At 32.5% G+C, this 18595-nt stretch overlaps 1 protein-coding gene and 1 pseudogene across 1 annotated transcript; both read right to left on the bottom strand.

The window, feature by feature from the left end:
• Positions 1 to 1846: 1846 nt before the first annotated feature.
• On the bottom strand, positions 1847 to 5102 carry LOC122592257 (annotated as a pseudogene).
• A 1192-nt stretch (positions 5103 to 6294) lies between these two features.
• On the bottom strand, positions 6295 to 14793 carry LOC122591257 (receptor-like serine/threonine-protein kinase SD1-8). The gene is made up of 7 exons (XM_043763495.1): positions 13207 to 14793; positions 8255 to 8416; positions 7822 to 8012; positions 7518 to 7728; positions 7187 to 7424; positions 6958 to 7108; positions 6295 to 6884 (listed from the first exon to the last, which is right to left on the bottom strand). The coding sequence occupies exons 1-7, from the start codon at positions 14579 to 14581 to the stop codon at positions 6576 to 6578; spliced, it is 2637 nt and encodes an 878-aa protein (XP_043619430.1). The 5' UTR covers positions 14582 to 14793; the 3' UTR covers positions 6295 to 6575.
• Positions 14794 to 18595: the final 3802 nt, after the last annotated feature.

Genomic DNA, 18595 nt, shown 5'->3' with positions numbered 1-18595 from the left:
ATTTCCATTAACCGACTTATATCATCTTTACTATATTATGTTGGTCAAAAACTGTAGTCTCTCGCCAAGTTAAATCATCTAAATTAACATGTATAATGAACCAAACAAAAACTTGTTGTAATTAAATTCTTTATTTTGAAAAAATCACACACGTACCCCAAATATCACAATATACAAAATCAAAGTCATTAATCCAGCCAATAAATTAATTTATAAACAGACTAGATTACATATATAGCCACATAAATCTACAACAGAATGAAATCATGATGCAAAAAGACGTTATATCGCCAATCTCCATAAATTAATGATTCATAGCATTGCAAATTACAATACTAGAAATTTAATATATAGTCAGTCTCCATGAATTCATGATTCGTAACAATGTGAATGGTGGTTAGTAATTACATAGCAGAAAAGAGTCTAATTATAAAATCAACAAAACCTCAATATACACGAATATAAGTAATGATTAATCGATAAACTATCTAGCCTTTAGAAATAAGCTATAATTCCGCCAAATATACACGAATCGAAGATAGAGTTTCAAGATAAAACATGTTATTATAACATCCATCATGAATACGTTTTATTATCAAACAAAGAAATTAGTTTTATACCAATTTAATTTTATAAATTGTTGGTGGAAAAGAAAACATACCTTTTTCTATATAATATTATTGTAACTACCGCAAGGATCGATGATAGAAAAATTACCATACGAAACGTAAAAAGGCGTAAGGATCCGATCAGGCGGCAAACCATCCCCTCTTTTTATATTTGCTTAACTATAGATCTACCTTATCGATTTATAAAAATATTAAAGTATATGTGTAGGCAACGAACAATTATGCACCGCCTAAATTAAAATCTTTAAAGATTTATTCTCCTAAATTAAAATATATACATCAGGACATTCAAAAGATCTCATAAATTGAAAGACAAAGGGACAATATGACAATCCATTTTTTTGAGTAAAATCTATTTGCTCAACACTTATTTTCTTAGGTTTTAATAAAAAAAAAATTCTGCCAATCGTATAATGCATCAAAATAAATTTATCAGTATTACTAAACATATTTCCATAATTTTTCTTGTGATTTTAGTTATACATGATAGATACAAGTTAGCCTTTAAATCATATAAACACTTTTATATAATTTAACTGATTTGAGTATGAATCCATATCAAATAATTAGGATCAATAAGAAAAGATTACCTTCTGAGCAATGAATTTTGACTGTGTCGAGTGATACGTATTTTTGCTCAATTCTTGCCCCTACACCCATAAGACAAATCCATATTTTACCGATAATAATAAAGTCTCGTGCTGATAACATGTTATAAAACAAAGACCTAATAACAAAGTATAACAACAACAAAATGAACAATGGAGAGAATAGATGATCATTTCATTGATATGATACTTCAACATACATGATGATGAACATAAATATATGGGGAGTTTTAGAATGTGGATAGCCACATTAATTAATTCATAACACTTCTCTTTTTCCTTAATTTTTCATGTAACTAAAAAATGTAATAAAATAACTCTTCCTTCCCTTCTATTTTCTTTTCAACCCCTCTCATTTCTTTTCTACACATATTTCTAAACTTAACAATTCAGTGTAATGGCTAGCTTCAAAAAATGCTTAGAAGAAATCATTTGAAAATTGTGAAAGACAAAATCATTCTATAAGCATTAGCTATGGTCGCATGACATGCATCGCAAGTTGAGAGAACATTAATGACGGGCAAAAACAACTGAAAGAAAAGGTGAAAATCCGATGTACAAAAATCGGTAGCAAATGGTAGCTAATTATTAATTAACCTAGCTATCGCTTTAATTGGCTACCTGCCGTCTAGTACTGATGGTGACCTGGTTCACACTCATGGATTCATCTTGTTTGCTAGATGACCCTTCTTCCAAATGAGAGTCCCCAGGATATTTCGGTTGTGGCATGGTCGCTTTAGTGTTACTATCCAACATCAACGTCACTTTCGACATATTTGGTCGATCTTGCTTACGTTTTTGAACACATAACAATCCTATCTGTATGCATCTCAATACTTCATCCTTGGAAAATTCATCCCCTATGGACACATCGAGTAATTCTAAAGGGTTGCCTTCGTTCCATAATCTCCAGGTCTGGAAAATATTGTTTAATTTTCAGTACATAAAACAATAGTCTAAAAAAAAAATACGAGTAGCAAACAGGTACTGGTAGTACTTACATGTCCGAGGAGGTTAAGTTGGTGACTTGCGTAGTAGAAGCGTCTATTCTTTTGACCAGTCACCATCTCCAGAACCAAAACCCCAAAACTAAAAACGTCTGATTTTATTGAGAAAAAGGCCATCCATTGCATATTCTGGTGCCATATAACCACTGCAGAGAAATTAATTAATGTTTAGGAAAAAAACCAATTCATGTTGAGGCCGGTACAAATTAAGGTATATATGATACTTACTGTGTTCCGACCACTCTCCTTGTATCTGCTTCGGTTTGATCTCCCAACATTATCCGAGCCATACCAAAATCAGATATCTTCGGGTTCAATTCTTTGTCAAGCAAAATATTACTTGCTTTAAGATCTCTATGAATGATTCTATACCTCGAATCTTGATGAAGATAAAGAAGCCCCCGAGCAATCCCACATATAATATTGAATCGCTTTTGCCAATTAAGTTGTGCGCTTTTTTGTTTATCTATATATATAGTACAGTAAAATTTAGAGAAATTATGTTAAATGCCAACTATGAAACCAATTTGCAAATTCATATATATATAGGAAAAATCCCCAAAACCAACAACTGAACAAACTCACCAAAAGGAATCGCATTCAGACTTTTGTTTTCCATGTACTCATAAACCAACAACTTTTCTTCGTCCTCAATGCAATAACCAAGTAACTGAACGAGGTTTCTATGCTGAAGTTTTGCGATCAACATGACCTCATTTCTAAGCTCTTCCATTCCTTGGCCGGAAGTTTTTGAGAGCTTTTTTACAGCTGCAACTTTGCCTTCCATTAACATACCCTGATTGATATTTGTAAAATTAACAATGTCACTTGTGCTTTCTTGACCCCTATATCTAATAGGAGTATCATGTTTTATATGTCTGTAGCATATGATGATATCTAATTACCTTATAAACGCATCCAAACCCTCCTTGCCCGAGTTTATTTGCATTGGAGAAGTAGTTTGTTGCTTTAGCTAATGTCGTAAAATCAAATTCTTGATCAGTTGTTTCACCAGCATAATCCCTTTTGCTTAGTCCTATATTTCCTTCTTTCATCATCAAGAAATCTTGGCTTCTTTCATGTGGACCTAATAATTTAGATTATAAAGGCATAGTACTTCATAAACATAGCAGTAAGAAGTAATATGGGAGTGATAAATCTACACCATTATTTGCACATCTACAATAATACATGTTTTATACAGTTGTACACCATGTAGTATAATATGTAAATTTGTTGTAGATGGTCAAAATCTGTTGTAGATACATGACTCCCCTAAGTAATAACCACCATCTAATTTATCACCAATAATTGGTTTTACTCGTTTACTTTGTCGATACTACTTATAATTGAGTCAAAGTTAATTACCTCTTTTATCTATCGTGGAGCTCTTCAAACGTTGCGTTTTCTTCCGCTTGCAGTAATAATAGACTAGTAGTAATATTATTAGAGCTGCACAACTACAAAATGTAATGGCCACAATTCTAGCAACATTGTTGCTTGAACCACTTGTAGAAGAACCTGATGTGTCTGCAATGCAAACACATATGGTCAAACTTAAGATAAAAAGAATTCATAATAAGACATTTAAAAATTCATTGATAGATGTAACATTGGTATTCTACGAAAATTTTATAAGATTGAGGTAATTAGCAAAACAGGTTACCAGAATCAGATTTTGCAGGTCTAATATAAAGATCTTGTCCATATCCTTCTCTCATATCCAAAAGATCCACGGCCCAAATCACACAACCCGACCCAGTACCCGTAACATCCATATTAGCATAAGCAGTACACGAACAATTCCTTTTGCACATCTCACGACACTCAATCCAAAACCCGTAATCCAACTTGGAGGTCCGGACACATCCGTCCTTCCCATCTCGTTGATCCCACGCCTTTTGGTCTTTTGGTCGGAATCCTTTCAAGCATTTACAAAGAGGATTGGCGTTTGCATCACAAACGCCAAAAGCACCACATTCTGCATAAGTGTCACATCTGTCATGTGGAGAGTTCCAGAAGACGCTCCACGTGCGAGATATGTCAACCCACAGTAAACAGCTAAGCGTGCCCGAAGGAGCCATAACCATTCGTGAAATCATCGACGGATCATTCAACTCAAACTGATAAGTAATCCCGTCCGAATTATTCTGAAACTGAATAGCACTCATGGTTTTCATCTCGGGTGCTCCATTAAACTTGATTCCATTCCACGGCCCAGTTCTATAGATTATATCCCTTGCCTCTTTATACAAAAAGATCTGCGGGAAACCATGAACTTCCATCTTGAGTGTATACGCACCCCTACCCGGATCAGTATCCGATTTCCATGATTGCAAATCTGGCTCACACCCTCTTCATGCGTCCAACCAAGCTTCATTCCTGGCAATTGCGTATCCGTGAGATGATGAAAGCCTTGCCATATATAACTCTCGGGGTCATCATTATCCTCGGGTCGTAAAACGAAATTACCATTGTCAAGAAGTTGTGCCACGGTGTTTGGACCCGAAACAGATTGGTTGGATGACCAAACACCGGTTACTCCTGTTTCATTATTAGATAGTAGTACTATGTTGCCGTTCTCCTATAGTTAATATTGTACCATTTGATGAGGTAATGGGGTTGTCTCTGTTAGCTATCCAAACGTATACTCTTGGCTCGACATTCTTGTACGAAATAGCTACGTATAAGTTACCTTTATCGGCTGGATTGATGAAGCCCAGCTCAAAAACGTCACCCTTAGACACCAGAGTTTGGTTTATGGTCAGTGGATTAGAAGATGTAACGGTATCATTAACGGCTAACGAGAATGATGGGAAGATCAATACAGAGAGTATAAAAAGGATGATGTACTTCATCTTCAAGAGAGCTAGCTAGCTAGACTTCCATTGCGGTTGGAGAATTTTGTTTTAGATTGTTTTTATTTAATTGGTTTGTCTTATTTTTGGTTTCCATTGATTTACTCATGATCGAATATAATATAATTTCTTGGTAAAAGAATTAAGGAATGATGAAGATTGTAAATCACCTCATAATTCTTTGGTCTTTTGTGGGCAGGTCTTTGATTTTGTTTCTATAGTTAAATACCCAACATAATATGGTAAGATCCAATAGTTTAGCATATTTTAATAGTTTCACATTCGGAAACAACCATGTTCAAAGCGATTTTATGTTTAATCATCTTGAAATCTTTTGGTGATCGGGAAAAATTTGAAATCGGACACGAGTACTTTAATGAGATTGCATCCATTTAAGCAGAAATACTTCTCATATATATTTATTTGAATAAAAAAGCCTCAATCCATATAACATTCGAGAACCATGAAATGATATTATTCAATATTTTCTTTTTCTATATTATGTTCTTGTTTTTGAAGTGTATTAATAGAGGAACTTTTCCTATTAAAATTGGATTTATATTCGTGTCAAATACACGTATTGCCAATGAAGATCAGCTCAACTCAGCTGGTCAGAAGCACTCTCGATTATACCCAAAGTCTTGACTTCGATCTTTAGAGATGACAAACCTTAGGGTTTTTTTTTCTGAATACTTGTAACGGCTCATGGTCAACATCGAGCTCGTTGTCGAGGATACGTGCAAGGTTTTACCATCCTACGGTGAGGTTTCCCAATGTCGCATACCAACCAAATGTTCGGAAAAAATATACACGAAATAAAATGAATTCTAAAATTATGTAATAAAAACCTTGTAAAGTAATATATAAAGATATATGAATAAAGAAATTGGTAAATAATTAAAAAACACAAGTAAAAAAAATGTAATATTTGAATATTGAAATAATACATTTTTTTCATATTTTTTGTAACTAAACATTGTATGATCATATTTATATTTAATAATAAAATACACGAATATTGATTTCGAAAATAATAATAAATTCAATAGTTCATGACATTAATTCCTTTTTTTGGCATTTGCCATCTTGTTATTGTCCAATCTAATAAATGGTAAATCCCAAAACATAATAGCAAAATAAGTATCCATTATGAAAAATCATAGCCCATTAACACTAATACGTACTTCCCCACTTAAACAGTAAATTACCAATTGGTGGTGTATTAATATCAAAATCACACAAAGTATATATACAAGATTATCTGTTTATAAAGACTACAATTTGAAAAATGCTTAGAAGCACACAATTGAATAATTCAATTAATGTGTATGACAAAAATCATGTATAAACATTCACTCTGGTTGTTGAAATTTCCCTTTGTTGAGTGAACAATGATGGACAAAAATAACTCCAAGGAAAGATAAGAATATGATGTACAATCGGTGTTAGATGATAGCGAACCTATGGCTTTGGCTACCTGCCGTCTAGTATAGTGAGGGTGGCCTCGTTCACCGTCAAGGATTCATCTTGTTTGCTGGATGACCCTACTTCCGAATGTCTCCTTCCAAGAGAGAAGCCAGGATACTTCGGTTGTGGCATGGCTTCAGTGTTGCTGCTCAACATTAACATCACTTTTGACATATTTGGTCTGTCTTCTGCATGTTCTTGAACACATAACAATCCTATTTCTATGCATCTCAATACTTCACCCGTCGAAAATTCAGCCCCTATGGATGCATCGAGTAATTCTAAAGGATTGCCTTCGTTCCATAATCTCCATGTCTGGAAAATAATGTTTTCAGTACATAGAACAATAGTGCAAAAGCCTAAAGCAACGCTCACTGGTAGTACTTACATGTCCGAGGAGGTTAAGTTGGTTACTTGCGTAGTAAAAGCCTCTATTCTTTTGACCAGTCACTATCTCCAAAACCAAAACCCCGAAACTGAAAACGTCTGATTTTATTGAGAAATGACCATCCATTGCATATTCTGGTGCCATATAACCACTGCAGAGAAATTGATGTTTAGAAAAAAACCGTACCACATATAAAAATCATGTTGAGGTACAAAGGTATGGTACTTACTGTGTTCCGACCACTTTCTTTGTTTCTGCTTCGGTTTGATCTCCCCCAAAAATTCGGGCCATACCAAAATCAGATATTTTTGGGTTCATATCTTTATCAAGCAAAATATTACTTGCTTTAAGATCTCTATGAATGATTCTAAACCTCGAATCTTCATGAAGATAAAGAAGCCCTCGAGCAATCCCACATATAATACTGAATCGTTTTCTCCAATTAAGTTGTGCACTTTTTTGTTTATCTATAATAAATTTCAAGAATTATGTTGAATGCTAACAATGAAACCAATTTGCTAATTCATAAGAAAAATACCCAAAACCCTGAAGAAACTCACCAAAAAGAAACGCGTTGAGACTTTTGTTTTCCATGTACTCATAAACCAACAACTTTTCTTCCACCTCGATACAACAACCAAGTAATCGAACGAGGTTTCTATGTTGAAGTTTTGCGATTAATATGACCTCGTTTCTTAGTTCTTCAATTCCTTGGCCGGAAGTTCTTGAGAGCCTCTTTACAGCTACAACTTTGCCTTCCGTTAAAATACCCTGATATTATTAAAATTAATAATGTGACTTGTATTTTCTAGACCCCTATGTCTAATATCATCATTTAAATGTTTGTAGAGTACGATATATTACCTTATAAACGCATCCAAATCCTCCTTGCCCGAGTTTATTTGTATCGGAGAAGTAGTTTGTTGCTTTAGCTAATGTCGTAAAATCAAATGAAGGTAATTCGAGTTCTTGAGTTGTTTCACCGGCATAATCTTTTTTGCTTAGTGCTATATTTCCTTCATACATCAAGAAATCTTGGCTTCTTTCATGTGGACCTAGTGTAGATCATAAAGACATACATCATGAACATATCGGTAATAGCCACCATCTGATTTAACATCAACAATTCAAATTACCAGCTATCGTTCTAATCTAAAGTTTTTATCAAAATTTTGAGATTATTAATCGTGGTAAAAATAGTTTTGAGCTATGAGTATATGACAAATACGAATGGTTTTACTCTGTTACTTTAACAATATTTATTAATTAAGAACTAAAGTAATTAAGTCATAATTACCTCTTTTATCTATCTGGGAGCCCTTCAAGCGTTGCATTTTCTTTCTCTTGAAGTAAAAGAGTATTAGTAATATTATTAGAGCTGCACAACTACCGACTGTAATGGCCACGATTTTAGCAACATTGTTGCTTGAACCACTTTTAGAAGAACCTGGTGGCGGGTCTGCAATGCAAAGCATATATTGATTAATGCAAAAGTACCAAACATGTAGGCTAAAATCAGGAATCCGTTCAACTATCAAATAATCTAACGTCTCAAAGAAAAATATCGATCAATGTTTAAGGTTCCAATGTACGCATACTGTTACTGTACTTATTAGTCCATGTCTCACGAAATGATGCCAATTTCGTATAAGAAAAGGTACATGTCGCTAGTCCAAACATGAATGACAATAAACTCATGGTACATAAACTTAACTACTCAAAAATTTAATACTGATCATGAATTGTATGAGTCTAATTAAGTTGACTTTCATAATTAAGTTCTAGTTGCCTATAGTTAAGTCCACAACAACTATCCAACAACCTGAATTTAAGCAAGCATTTTTGGTTAAAAAATGCTCCCACATACGTAGAACGTACAAGCAAGTAGTCGTTATATCTCTACTACATTATAAAGCATTTCCTCCTTCCAAAATTTCAATTTTACACAAGTTATTCTTAAACCAACTCAACACAGCAAAATGTCTTATATATATGGCAACCTAAAGCAGTCACAAATAGATTCTTGGATAAGAAGTGCATAACATGGTTGAAAACCTATAAAAATTCTTTCCTGACTCTGCCTTTAATCATGACAAGTAGCTTCATTTTAATCTTTTTATTGAGAAATGGTTGTTTCTATTAAGTTAAGTCTTGACGATAAATAAGGGAATAACATTTTTCAAACTCTATTTAACCACATGGTTATTCAATTATTGTACTCGTACACAAAGAAAGAATTTTTGAAAGGCGGGTTCATGGATGATGGGGCCCAATGTACACGGGCATTGTTTGAAACTTTAAATGGTTAAGGTACATGGGCCCAACATATATGAAAATGAGTAGTCATTAGTCTTCAAAACATTTTAACATCAAATCATTAGAAATTTAGAATCATTATAGTTTACAAGAAAGATATACTTTATGAAACTTGTGTGGCATGTTTAATATGAAGATAGCAGAAAGATGTGCTTAGTATTTGGATGTGCTTCCAATGTGAATATGATGACTTATCATAAAGTTCATCTAATTATTGTGCGAAATACTTATTCTAATTGTTGATTCTTCTCTTATTGTGATTTCTGTATATCACGATTCACGATTCAGATTAGGTGGAAATCCATCAAGTCAGATGACAATTATAACAATTCTATTCATAGTTCTAGTTTAAGTAATTACGTCTCAATTTAAATGTTTTATTTTGATTTTGAAGTCTTTTTTTCACAATTTTGACCATAAATTGTTTCGAGTGTGTTATACTATAATTGATGTAAAATATATTAATGATTGAGCTTTAAATGTATTTTTCATTGATATAACTTTCATTAGGTATTACATTATACAAACAAAAATAATTATGATCAAATTAGTTAAAGAAGAAAAACTCAATTAATCAAATGTGGACATTTAAATTGAGACGAATGGAATATTAGATTGTTATTATTGTTTACCTACGACCCACGTTACGAGCCGGCTAATTTATGACAACCACCCGATCTCTAAGTAGCCCGGCTAATCGAATGGAATATGATTTTCAAAGGGAAAATGTGATACATACATAAAATGGATGCATCCTATCGTATATTTTTGTTTATAATTAGGCAATATGTGATATATTATGGAAAAAATAATATATTTTTCATATGTATATTATAAGGCAATTAGATGATTGGTTCCCATGGCCATGAGCTACAGTAGACGCTACAGTAACTTATCTCTCACCACCGACATTCATGCTTTGTTGTTATAGAATGTGGAATATGTCCAAAAAATGGTTATTTATTACTAAAAACGGTCAAGATTATTTGTGATATAACTTGATTATAAGTTAATAATACACTTTTGAAAAGTATTTGGAAAAAGTAACAAAAGTTGAAACGTTATGGACCAGATATGTAACTTTTATTTCCATGGCTTATCTTGTTATAGAAATAAAAAAGAATCACGCAACCATTCACGGAGAAAACAGATGAGTTGCTTAAACGCTTTTACATGTAAAATTGGGGGGTCCAAATTTTATCAACACCTAAATATGGTTTACAATCTAGTTGTAACATGCGCACAGTTGATTTTACGGCGGAAATGGTAATAGCGGCGCAGAGTGGTGTTGTCAGCGACGGCGACGACAGGTAGTAGGGGCAGTAATGGTGATAAATGTAAATGCCATTGATGTTAAAAGAGCTAGTGTAGTTATTTTAAAGATCGAAAAGTATATATTGTAAATTATTGCATTAATGTTATTATAGTTATATTAAGTAATATTTTTGGAAGTTTAAAATTATAATTTGAAATTTGAAAAGGATTCCTCTTTTTTATATATATACATATATAGATAAGAATTTTATATATGTCGTTTATAAACATCAAATCAAAATATTATATATGCCCCAAACATGTATTTAATATCAAACATATACAGGATTTGGGTATTGTAAAACAAATATTAAAGTAAAACAAATAAAATAAGGTTTTGACCCTTAGATCATGTTTAAATTGATGCACGAAGATTCATGAAGCAATTGATGTCCGATAATTTTCATGATGCACGATGATTTTCAGTGAAGGGATACCTATTGTTTTATTTGTTTACTTTAATACTTGTTTTATTTTACCTAAAACCAACATATATAATATTTTATAAACCACTGCCTTAAACCCAGTAGCCAGAGGTATCTTCTAAATCCACTATGTGGGCCCCAGAGGTGAGTTTACCCAAAGTCTCAGGTTCGAGTATTGGGGTTCTCATCTCAAAAGAATTTTTCATGATGAAGGGGTTGGAGGTCCAGAAAATCTCTGGTTAAAATTACCTCTAACACGTCAAAATCGAAACTCAATATATATATATATATATAATATTTTAATGTTTAAAGATCCCATGTATGAAAAACTTTTTCATGATGTTTTCATTTGGGTTAAATTTTACCTTGTGATATTTGCAACTCAATAAGCCTAGATATATTTGATAGAAATTTGATGTCACAATCACTCGTAAGAGTTTGGTCAGCGTTCAAACGATGACTCTTTTGAAAGTAATATAGCTTTCAAGAATGGCTTCTTTTTTTAAAAAAAAAAAAAACATAATGAGTATTGTTAATGTATGATAATCGTGAAAGTATAAAATATATATTCTAGAATTCTAAAGTAGAATTTTGCAATCCCTCCTAAGAATGGAAATATAATACAATAAAGAACAGTGTAAACGTAACATCAACGAACAAAAGGTTTGTTTCCTTCTGAAACGTTCATATTTCCTTCTTTTTAAAAAAACAATAAAAAAAATAATAATTAAAATTCCATTATTATTCTCCAAAGTCCAAATTCGTATTTTTAATTTTCCCTAGCCACATGATCTTAGCAGTATCAATGAGCTTATTTGTCTTTTTAGGACTTTTTACTTTGCTGGATTAACTGTTAGTTTGGTTAATTTTTAACCAGATTTGTGTGGTTTAGTCGTTTAGACTCGTCAATTCAAAAGATGAATCTAATTTATATTGGACTTAAAAAGTACAAATGATTTTAAAGTTACAAAAGAAATCCATTAGATATTATCTGAGTATCTAATCTAATTAGGTACAATATTTACTTTTCCATCAACCTTGTTATCTCTTCTATAATATCCGACAAATATAATTACCTTAATACGTTTTCAATTTAATTAATTAATTTAATGATTTTTGTTTTTAACTGATAATTAATACATGAAAATTCTACATTTAAGCTTAAATATATTTCATATCAAAAGCCCCTACCTCTTGAATTTTATGTAAAAACGATATAACTTATAACCTTATAAATAAAACAAATACTTCAATCAGATGAGCCAGTATCATTGGTCAATCCAACGACCCTTCTTAATATTAGCTTTAATGGTTTAATAAAGAGACAATCAAATTATTAATGGCCATTTTGCTATACATATGCTTTAGGCTTTTTCTTTTTCTTTTTTTTTTTTGTTGTTTTTTAACATGTTATTTTCAAATAAAATGAACCCTCTGACCGTGAAATAGTGAAATCCTAACTCAATAATGAATAGTCGACTTTCTAAACCGGTCAACCGGATGCGAAAGACCGGCCTAGATATGTTTAGCTAAGCATATAAAACGCACATTAATGAGAATACAAGTTGCTAATGTGTATTAATTAGTACATTGCCACTGATATATACTTAAAGGCTATGTTTGACACAAGCTTTTCAAAAACGTTTTAGGAGTTTTAGCTTTCCATTTTAAACTAAAAACTCTTAAATTTTAAAAAGCTTTGTTTCATAGGAAAAGCTTTAAGCTTTTAAGCTCGGTGCAAAGCTCTTTTATGAAACGTGGTTGATACTAACGTTTGAACAAAAGCTCCAAACTTTTCATATAATAGTTATATAAATTTAACATGTTCTCACTCAACCAGTTTATAGTTTAATATACCAAAAATTTGTATAGATTGTACATAAACTGATAATGGTTATGGAATGTCGCTGTCATTTATATATATGTCAAAGTTCAGGTATGAAAAATTTTTTACTCTCTTTTATATATGCAAGTTAAGTTGAGTATTTTATCTATATATACATACGGAAAAAAAAAATTTTAATATATTTTTTATATTTATTTTATATTTTATTACAGCTACAGCTAGCGTGTCAAACACCACTAAAAATAATAGCTCATGCTAACAGCTTTGATGAAAAGCTACAACTTACAACTAACAACTACAGTTACTTTTGTCAAACATACCCAAAAGAATGAGATTAGCAAAACATACCAGAATCAGATTTTGCAGCTCTAACGTAAAGATCTTGTCCACTTCCTTCAGATTCAGCGTACTCTCTCATATCCAAAAGATCCACAGCCCAAATCACACAACCCGACCCAGTACCCGAAATATTCATATTAGCATAAGCAGTACACGAACAGTTCCTCTTACAAATCTCACGACAATCATTCAAACCCATTGTCTTATCAACAAACACTCTGCTACTCTCGGGCAATTTCATGTTGTTCAAAGCCAAAAATCCATCCGACCCGCAATCCAGCTTGGAGGTCCGGACACACCCGGCCTTCCCGTCTCGTTGATCCCAAGCTTCTTGGTCTTTTGGTTGGAATCCCTTCATACATTTACAAACCGAATTGGCGTTTGTATCACAAACGCCAAAAGTCCCACATTCTCTATAATCGTCACATCTGTCACGCGGAGCGTACCAGAATTCGCTCCATGTGCGCGATGTTTCAAGCCACGTTAAACGTTTAAGCTTACCCGAAGACTCCATAACCAATCTTGAAAAAGCCGACCTATCCTTCAACTCAAACTGGTATGTAATCTCATCCGAATTATTCTGAAACTCGAACTCAATCGCACTCACGGTTTTCATCTCCGGTACTCCACTAAACCTTTTTCCATTCCACGGTCCACTTCTATACATTACTTCCGTTCCCTCTTTATACAAAAAAATCTCTGGGAAACCATCAATATTCATCTTGAATGTATACGCGCCACTACCCGGGTCATTATCCGATTTCCATGATTGCAAAAACCGGTTCACACCCGCGTCACGGGTCCAACCAAGTTTCATCCCCGGCAAAAGCGTATCCGTGGGATAATGAAAGCTTTGCCAAATATAACTCTCGGGGTCATCATTATTCTCGGGTCGTAAAACGAAATTACCATCGTCAAGAAGTTGTGCCACGGTGTTTGGACCCGAAACAGATTGGTTGGATGACCAAACACCGGTTACTCCTGTTTCATTATTAGATAGTAGTACTATGTTGCCGTTTTCTCCTATAGTTAATATTGTACCATTTGATGAGGTAATGGGGTTGTCTCTGTTAGCTACCCAAACGTATACTCTTGGCTCGACATTCTTGTACCAAATAGCTACGTATAAGTTACCTTTATCGGCTGGATTGATGAAGCCCAGCTCAAAAACGTCACCCTTAGACACCAGAGTTTGGTTTATGGTCAGTGGATTAGAAGATGTAACGGTATCAATGGCTAAAGAGAAAGATGGGAAGATCAATACAGAGAGTATAAAGATGATGATGATATTGAGGTTTTTCATGCTTGAGAGAGCTAGAATTAATTGAATTGGGGTTTTGAGATTTTTGTTTGTTTTATTTGGCCATTTGATTTTGATTTCCATTGATAATTAGATATGGTATAATTTCTTGGTAAAAGAAGGAATAATGAAGATTGTAGTTGACCTCATATTTCTTCGGTCTTTGGTGGGTAGGTCTTGATTTTGCTTCTATTATCATTATTATATACCCAACAGAATAGTAGAGTTTGAAATCTTGGTATGATCCAATGGTTTTAATATGAGAAAAACGACTTTGTAACATATTTTATTAGCATTTACATTCGGGAAACAACCATGTTCAAAATGGTTTTGTGTTTAACATCTTGAAAGCTTTAGGTGGCCAAAGATTTGAAGTCGGTCACAAGAATTTGGGTTAGAATGTATACAACTAAAGAACATTTTATCCAACCTATTGATATTTTGAGTTATCTATAATCTCTTATAAAGCATATTGGATTAAAAAATTAAACATTTTTTCATTATTTCCAAAATACCTTTAATTAATTTTTAACACTTTTCACATTTTTCTTTTTTCCTAATACACATTCTAATGCATGATGTACCATACATCATAGTCACATTACATCAATAACTTCTACTATTTACCGGCGCCGCGGCCACCATCGCCGCTCACCACCACCCGTTCCCGCCGCCGCCATTTCATCACCGTCGCAACGCACGAGTACCTTTTTCTCGTTTGCTTAAAATAATAATGAATACTCCGTGTTACATTAGGTCTCAAATTTAGAAATGAAATATATAAATATTTACTCTCAATAGAAAATAACTATTGAATTTTATCAATTGTAAAAACCTTCTAGGCGTATTAACATTCAAATGACTTTCTATGTTGAATGATTCTTATATACTTGAAATCCAGATTTAAGAAAATTAGAAAGTTGGGTTTTTTTTTATACCTTGATTTTGATTTCTACATTTAAGAGTACATACAAAATTTATTTTCATATAGATTAAACGAATCATGAAACAAATGAGTAAATAATTACAACTATTCATTCTCAAAACTTAAGCTTCGTTTTTCTCCCATTATACGAGTGCAAGCTAGTAAAGGAAAATACACCTATGTTATCATATTTAAAAACCAAAACTTAACAAACCTCAACATTAGATATACGAAATGTTATATCTCAGATTCTCAGAGCATCAGGTATGGGTATTCTATACAGATTCATACAGAACGTCACTTCACTGTCACATCAGCTTTCATCATTTCATTAGTTTTTAACTGTTATAGATGCAGAACCACGCAGAACGCAAAACATTATTTTTTAAAATTTTAATTTACTTCATAAATCAAACAAAATAATTTTTAACTAATTTTATATATTAATAAAACAATATTATTAATATAAAATACATTTTTAATTGAAAGAATACAACAAATCATCCATTCATATTCCGATATATTTGATTGGACTCTTTAATTCTTTGTTATTTATAATTTTTAATTTTATAAATAAACATAAAGCCCCTTTTATGTCAAATAATCAATATACACCTCACTGCCAGTACTCTACTCTTATTACCACTCATCATCTACCTCTCCACATTCAAAGCATAAATTGCTTGATCATCAATAACTTAACAACCAGCTGGCTGCACCACCCTTCTCTTGCAAAAGGGTCATCTTTTTCATCAAAAAAGTCATCAATTTCTATTTAATGTTCCACCCATCATCGTCACCTTTGATTATCAGTCGTTCGAACTCAGCTCTATGATCTTGCAGATCATCGATGATCTTGAAGAAATGGTACCCGTGAGTTATTAAGTTTTTTTTTTATCATTGATCATGATGTTACTGGAAGAACTTTTGAATAGAGTTGGATGTTTAGAAGATATTGTTTCTTATTTTTTTTTAATGAAAAACCCCAAAAGAAACTAGATGCCGACGTCCGGCAAACTGATGCCTCACCACGAATCAAGAACGTCGAACGTATAGAGGGGTATGGGAGATAGGTCGGCACCGAATGCCAACTCGTGTGCCACCTCATGTCCGGGGTCGGCAAAGACTTACCATACCCTATGCTCTCAGGGCCGATGAAAGATGAATTTACTAATTGGGCATTTTCTATGTTTATTCAACAAAAACCCTTGGAAAATAGTTAGAAGGATCAATTAGGAAACTCTATCATTACTCAAGTATTTGAACGATTTTTTATACATGATGTTTTCAGATCCAATTTGTGGAAATAATTGATAGTATGATTGATGTATGAAAATAATCTATGATATAACTAAAAGAGGGAGTTGGGTACACTTGACACCTCTAATTCCTCTCCTTTAGCCTAATACTTTCTCCTTATTAATCCTATATTTTTTTAATAAAAAATGGCCGACGTTTAATAAAAAAAATCTTTATTATTATTATCATTATCTATATATATATCACCTAGAAAAAACCCTCACATATTTTCAACAATAAGAAAAAACATAAGTTGGCTTTTTTTTCAACAACAAAAAATAAGACCACATTTATATACTCTACACTTTTTGTTTTCTCTTTTTATTTAACTAAGAGTTAAATGCAAGAATGGTCCCCGTGGTTTGTCACTTTTTGCAACGACAGTCCCTCTCTTGATTTTTTAGCAACCGTGGTCCATGGAGATATGTTTCAGTTGCAATGGTGGTCCCTCACTAACAGAACCGTTAGTTAGTATCGTTAAGTTTCCCATGTGAGTAGCACATGAGAGGTATTAATGTCATTCCTCCTACATAAACAGATGGGTGTTCAAAAGTATCCGAAACTGAACCATGATCCGAAAATTCAATCATATTTACTACGAAAAGTTGGATACCGAAACTGAACCATGATCCGAAAATTCGATCCTATTTTCTATGAAAAGTTAGATACAATAAATTTTGGATTCAAATTCGGATAGTGATTTTTAAAAAGTTTCAGATATTTTGGATATATAAAAAATCTAGAATTTTGTTTTGGTTAGATTTCAATATCATTTTTTTTAAATTCGAAAATATTCAAAAATATTAAAAGATATCGAAAAATCCTAGTTTCAATATCCGAAAATATCCAAAACGTTAGTCTCAATATCTAATAATATTACAATTTCTATGATATTTATTTTTTTCTAAAATTCAGATACTTGAGATATTTTTTTTCTTGGATACTTATTTTTTTCCTAAAATTCGGCTATCCGAATTACGGATATTCAAAATTTCGGATAGTGGATTTGAATATCCGAATACATATCCAAAGGTTTTGGATATCCGAAATATCTAAAACTTTCAAGATATGATAGGCATAATATCTAAAACACATATCCAAAGTCAAATATCCGAGTTTTGGATAATCGAATATCCGAAGTTTTCAAAAACCTTTACCTAAATCTAAATCCAAACCCGAACCGAAAATTGAATATTCGACATTTCAAATAATATCTAATTAGATTTTTAAATAACGTGTTTGGATACAAATACTTTTGAATACCCCTATGTTTGTGTAGGTGGAAGGACATTAATACCCCACATGTGCTACTCACATGGAAAACTTAACGACACTAATTAACGATTCTGTTAGTGAGGGATCGCCATTGCAATTGAAACATATCTTCAGGGACCACGGTTGCTAAAAAATCAAGAGAGGGACTATCGTTGCAAAAAGTGACAAACCACAGGGACCATTCTTGTATTTAACTCTTTAACTAAAGTTGGGGAAAAAAAGGGTGATCTGAAATGAATATTTATATGAAATTAATTTTCATATGTCTCTGCTTTAGCATATTGATTAAGTTGTGATATTGGTCATACATTTTTTGGATCTCTTTTTATTTAATTAAAGTTGACAAAAAAAGGTAAACTAGAATCAATATTTATATGAAGTTAATTTTCATATGTTTTCTCTTTAGCTTTCATATTGATTAAGTTGTAATATTGGTCATACACTTTTGTTTCTCTTTTTATTTAACTAAAGTTAGGTAAAAAAAAAAAGGTATTCTGAAATCATTATTTATATGAAGTTAACTTTCATATGTTTCTTTAACTTTCGTATTCATTAAGTTGTAATATTGGTCATACACTTTTTGTTTCACAATTATTATA

This window comes from Erigeron canadensis, chromosome 3 (assembly GCF_010389155.1).
Source record: "Erigeron canadensis isolate Cc75 chromosome 3, C_canadensis_v1, whole genome shotgun sequence".
Taxonomy (NCBI): domain Eukaryota; kingdom Viridiplantae; phylum Streptophyta; class Magnoliopsida; order Asterales; family Asteraceae; genus Erigeron; species Erigeron canadensis.
Note: the sequence above shows the minus strand (reverse complement) of the source record. Positions and strands in the feature narration are given on the sequence as shown.